At 47.9% G+C, this 5,759-nt stretch overlaps 1 protein-coding gene across 1 annotated transcript in view; it reads right to left on the bottom strand.

The window, feature by feature from the left end:
• The window catches only part of CUNH16orf89 (chromosome unknown C16orf89 homolog), a 15,842-nt gene extending 14,895 nt beyond the window's left edge, over positions 1 to 947 (bottom strand). The window contains 1 exon segment of the mRNA XM_077762444.1: positions 737 to 947. Within this exon segment, the coding sequence (XP_077618570.1) occupies positions 737 to 947 (211 nt within the window).
• Positions 948 to 5,759: the final 4,812 nt, after the last annotated feature.

The raw sequence follows: 5,759 nt of genomic DNA, 5'->3' as shown, positions 1-5,759 counted from the left end.
GGTGTGGGGAGGACACTGGGGGGCTGGGCATGGAGGCAGACCTGTCCCAGAGCCCCTCCTTCTGCTGGAACCTGGAGTCAGTCCAGGTGGGTGGTGGGTGGCAAGCTGCACTGGCCACCCAGAGGGGGGTGGTGTGAAAGGGGGGCCGGACAGAGCCCCAGGCCGATTCCAGGTCAGTTCTTTGTCACTTAGGTCAAGGTGGCCTTCTTAGAGGAGCTTCCTGCAACTCCAAGTGAGTGTGAGGTGGCTCCTTATTTGCCTTGGCCGGTTACCAGCTCCCTCTACGAGGATCTTATATCCCTGGAAGCTGAACAAACACTTGGCTGTTTTCTTGGAGGCTTCAGATGGCTTTAGCTAGAAGTAGGGGGAGTGGAGTTGGAACCTGATCTTGAAGGTTCCTGGCTTTGTTCACAGGCACCTTCCCATAAATGCCCCTTGAAAGAGCACGTTCCCTCTGCCCACCTTGTTCATGACATAACAGGAGAGGGGCTGTCAAATGAATCATTTCCTCCTAGGAAAACAATTTCCAATTTTTTTCTCATGTGGCCTCTGAATCCTTCTTGCTTCTAAAATAACTGAGTATAGCAGGGCCCCAAGACACCCAAAAGGAGCAAGCTGCCCAGCCCTTCTTTCCTTATGGTCAGAGCAGGACATTTCAGTGGCCGGGAAGTCGCCAGGTCCCAGGGGTACACTGGTTTTCCAGTGGCCAAGTCCAGGGTAACGAGAGCGCACCCACCTTCCAGCACCCGGAACCCCACCACGCCGTCCAGGTTGATTTCAGGCAGCCTCCTCTCCAGGAAGGAGGTGGCTCTGTCCAGTGCGGAGAGGATGAGCCCCGTGATGGTGGCTTTGCCCTCTGGAGTGTCCGGTGGTGCCAGCGAGGAGGGTCGCAGCGGTGGTGGCGCTGCCAGCAGCAAGAGCAGGAGCAGGAGGCCTGGGCTGGGCATGGCTGGCCCTCGGCGGAGTCGGTGCAGTGCTTCAGCCCTGGGGCGGCCCGCCCCACACACCCGCCTCCAGCCCGTTCCTCCTTGCTCCTCCCCTGCAGCACTGCAGACGGGGTGGGCAGGACTGACCCAGCAGGCTGGGCTGGCCTGGCAGAGGGCTCTGGGAGCGGCAGCTGCAGGAGTCTCAGTGCCTAGGGTGGGGGGTGGGGCAGTGGGGAGAAGACCCTGCCTGGAGTGGAGGCAGCCCGAGCTGCCACCTAACACCCCTTCCTTCTCATTCCTGGTTCCCAGGCCTGTGGGCTACATCTTGGTTCTCCCAATGCACTTATACTCTAGAAATCAAAAGGCACTGAGACGAAAAGGAGTTTGCTTTATTTTTTTAATAGTGTTTATTTACTTTGTGAGGGTGAGTGACAGAGCGTGAGTGGGGGAGGAGCCGAGAGAGGGAGGGAGAGATGGCATCTGAAGCAGGCTCCAGCCTCTGAGGTATCAGCACAGAGCCTGACGCGGGGCTCGAACTCACAAACCTGGAGATCATGACCTGAGCTGAAGTCCGATGCTTAACCGACTCAGCAACCCAGCACCTTGCTTTTTTTTGTTTTTAAAAATAAGTTTGGAATAAGCTGTTTGAAGGCACATCTTCCAGAACAGACAGAAGATTTCTTAGGGCAGTGCCTGCCTGCTTGTCCAGTAGAAACAGAGTATGAGCTGCAAAGACAGAGCACATGGGTACTTAAAAATTTCCTAATAATTGCTTTTAAGAAAAAAAATAGAGAAGGGGCACCTGGGTGGCTCAGCTGGTGGACCGTCCACCTCTTGGTTTTGGCTCAGGTCATGGTTCATGAGTTTGGGCCCCACGTCAGGCTCTGCATTGACAGCGTGGAACCTGCTTGGGATTCTCTGTCCCCCTCACTCTGCCCCACCCTCATGATCTCTCTTCCTCTCTCTCAAAATTAATAAATAAACTAAAAAAAAAGTAAAGAAAAGCAGGTGAAATGAATTTTAATGATCTATTTTATTTGAACCAATGGATTCAAAATGTCATTTCAACTTGTAACCAATATAAATATGATCAACCTTGTAACATTTTTTACAATATCATTTTATCAGATTAAGTCTTTGAAACCTGGCATTTTACAATTAGGCACATTTCAGCTCAGGCTAGCCTCATTTCAGGAGCAGAGCAATCACATGTGGTTTCTGTACTGGACAGTGAAGACCCTCAGTCCTTATGAGCTCATTCAGTGTGAAAACACATCTATTTTCCTGTGGAAATTTTAATGTTGGTTTACCAGGTGCTGTCCTGAACCTTGCCGGATGGTTACGTGTATGTGCAGCATATTACTGTTAAAGTCCAAAATATTCTGAAGTTAGAAACGTATCTGGCCCCAAGGGCTTCAGTTATCAGATTATAGATCTGATTTAATTTCATTCTTGTCCTTTCCTCCCCTACCCCCGCCAGCCTTTTTATACATTTTTTTTCCTGAACATTTAAAAACGACAGCTTTATTGAGATATAATTCACGTACCATAAAATTCGCCCTTTTAAAGTGTACAATTCAGCAGTGTATTTTAAAGCATATTCACAAGGTGCTCAACCACTGTCTGATTCTGAAACATTTTCCTTCCTCCCAAAAGGAACCTGTAACCATTAGCAGTCACTCCCCTTTGCCGGTAACTTCACCCCTGCTGGCCTCCTCAACTCTCCAGCCCTTGGCAACCACTAATCTACTTTCCATTTCTATGGATTTGCTTATTCTGGACATTTAATAGAAATGGGGAGTTATTCAATATATGACATTTTGTGTCTGACTGCCTTCATTCAGCGTAACGTTTTCAAGGTTCATCTAGGTGAACCTAGCATGAATCAGGACGTCATTCCCTTTTATGGCTCAATAACATTCCATTCTGTGTCTAGATCACATTCTATCCTATCCATTCATCAGCTGATGGACATTTGAGTTATTTCCACCTTTGTGCTATTGTGAATAAACATTCGTTTACAAGTTTTTGTTTCAAAACCTGTCTTCAGTTCTCTTGGGCACATACCTAAGATGCAGTTGCTGGATCCTGTGGTAACTGCTTAATTTATTGAGGAACCACCAAAGGATTTTCCACAGTGGCTGCATCATTTTACATTCCTGGTGATATATGAGAGTTCCTCATGCATATGTTTTTGTGTGGTAACCCCCTGATACTGCAGTTATACTATGTATTTTGTGTGTATTGCTATATTGCTACCTTATACATAAAAAGCGCTAAATTCTTTCCCTCCCTGACAACGATTTTTTATTCCTTTGGGTATACCATTGAGAACGAATGTTCTGGGTGAAACTTGTCACTATCACCACTTCAGTTAATCCTTAAAACAACCCTGAAGTGGGTACTCTTCTTGTCCCCTTTTATAGCTTAAAATCTGAGGCTCTAGGGGATGAGGTGAGTGACTTCTTGTGACATATTGTCTCACAACCAGTATGAGGCGGTGCAGGAATTCTAATGCTTGAATTCACAGCTTAACCAGGAGGTGATCCTGCTAGGGTTCAACCTCCCGTCTCTGCAAGGGGAAACAACACCCTCCTGGCCTCTGGAAGGACTGAATTTCCTATGTGGTGTATGCCAAGTGGGCAAGTAGAACAAGCCAGGGCTGGCTGAGCTCCAAAGCATCCCAGGCTGGTGATGCATCTTGCTTCTTTCTCTCTAGAGAAACAAGCCCAACTCTTTTTCCAATCGAGGTTTCATCTTCCCGAATGTGGCATTTACTCTTGGTTTGTCATATCCATGGCACCTATGGCACCTGGTCCTTGTCCTCATAGATCATCAGAGCAGGAGGGGCTGAGCCAGGAAGTCCCCTCCTTTAATTACAAGTCAGGAAGGCCAACTGATTGAGAGTGGCTTGCTCCAGATCAGGGGACCCATGAGGCTGAGGTATCAGATCCCAGCCCCATCTCACCATAAAAGGGTGGACAGAGTGGGCAGGGCATGTGCTCCAGCCTCCCAGGCCCCCGCATCTGCAACTGAGGAATTAAGGAGGTTGCCCTTGGTGTCTGTTTGCCTATCTCTTCCAACTGTACTTGTTTCCTCATCTTTCTTTCCCCTCTTTAGCTAAATTTTCAAGCCCTGCCTCTGTCACATACTGATTAATGGTGTGACCTTTAATGTTCTTATCAGTAAAAAAAGGAGTCACAAGACTATCGTGAGAAGCAAATGAGACATATGCCAAGTCTTGAGCTGGGCTCTAGGGACACCAGAACCACATCTGCCAGGTGCTGCCCTGTCTAGGCTCTTATTGAAGGAGGAGATGCGGTTTTCTTTCCTTGTCCAGGGCATGAGTGAGTTAGAGAGCTGGCCGGCAGGTGGCGCTCTGAGGGTTCTAGGGCAGCTCCCAACGCAGTGCAGCGAGGGTGGCTTTACCATGCTGTCGAAACCATGTTTCTCAGCAAGGGAACCCATTTCAAAGTTAAAAGGCTATCACATGGACACACACGAAACTCTTCAGTGTGACTATTTTAGAAGGTAAAATGAACAGATCAGTGGGGAAAATTACCCTTCTTCCCACATATACTTAAAACCATATTTTTACTTCCTTCTTTGTCCTTTTCCTTCTTTATATTAAAATTTTTTTAAAAAAATTTATTTCTTAGAGACAGAGTGAGCAGGGGAGGGTCAGAGACAGAGGGAGATACAGAATCTGAAATAGGCTTCAGGCTCTGAGCTGTCAGCACAGAGCCCAATGCAGGGCTCGAACCCACGAAATGTGAGATTATGACATGAGCCGAAGTCGGATGCTTAACCGACTGAGCCACCCAGGCGCCCTCCTTCTTCTTTATATTTTAAATGTTTTATTCAAGGGGCACCTGGGTGGCTCATTGGTTAAGCATCTGGCTTCCGCTCAGGTCATGATCTCACAGTTTCTGGGTTTGAGCTCTGCATCCGGCTCTGTGCTGACAGCTCAGAGCCTGGAGCCTGATTCGGATTCGGTGTCGCCCTCTCTCTGTCTCTCCCCCTCCCCCACTCACCCTCTATCTGTCTCAAAAAGTTAAATAAACATTAAACACACACACACACATAATACAAATGTTTTATTCAAGTACAATATAACATCCTGAAGAATGAAAAAGTTTGCTGCTTGATGAATGTTCTCAAAAGGACCACCCCCACCTTATCAGCACCCAGGTCAAAAAAGATAACCCGAGCAGTGCTATCCCACCAGCTTCGCACTGGCTCTCTCCTACTCAATCCCCGACCCTCCAAGGCAGGTCACTCTCCTGACTTCTAACAGTAAAGGTTAGTTTTGATTTTATATACATGGAGCCAGTGTGTACTTCGGCATTTGGCCTCTTTTCTTTACAGTATGCCGGTAACAGCCATACAAATTGTTGTTTCACTGCATTTTGAAATTATTTTAGAATTTTGAAAAAAATTGTTCCTAGATCTTTACATGGTAAAAGCTTTACCTTAATATCACTATTTTTTTTAAAAAAATTTATTTTTAGGAGAGAGAGAGACAGAGTGAGCAGGGGAGGGTCAGAGAGAGAGGGAGATACAGACTCTGAAATTGGCTCCAGGCTCTGAGCTGTCAGCACAGAGCCCGACGCGGGGCTCGAACCCACGAACCGCAAGATCATGACCTAAGCGAAAGTAGGACGCTTAACCGACTAAACCACCCAGGCGCCCCTTAATAACACTAATTTTCGCCCCCGACAGGCTCCTCGGAACCGCATCCCCAGCGCCCTTCTTCCCGCCCACTCCGGAGGCCGCGTCTTTGCGCTTTGCGCACCCCGCCCGCAGAGCGCGGTCACGTGACTGCCATCCGGC

This window comes from Crocuta crocuta, unplaced genomic scaffold (genome assembly GCF_008692635.1).
Source record: "Crocuta crocuta isolate KB4526 unplaced genomic scaffold, BGI_CrCroc_1.0 scaffold234, whole genome shotgun sequence".
In the NCBI taxonomy this organism is placed as follows: domain Eukaryota; kingdom Metazoa; phylum Chordata; class Mammalia; order Carnivora; family Hyaenidae; genus Crocuta; species Crocuta crocuta.
This window is presented reverse-complemented; position numbering and strand designations above follow the sequence as displayed.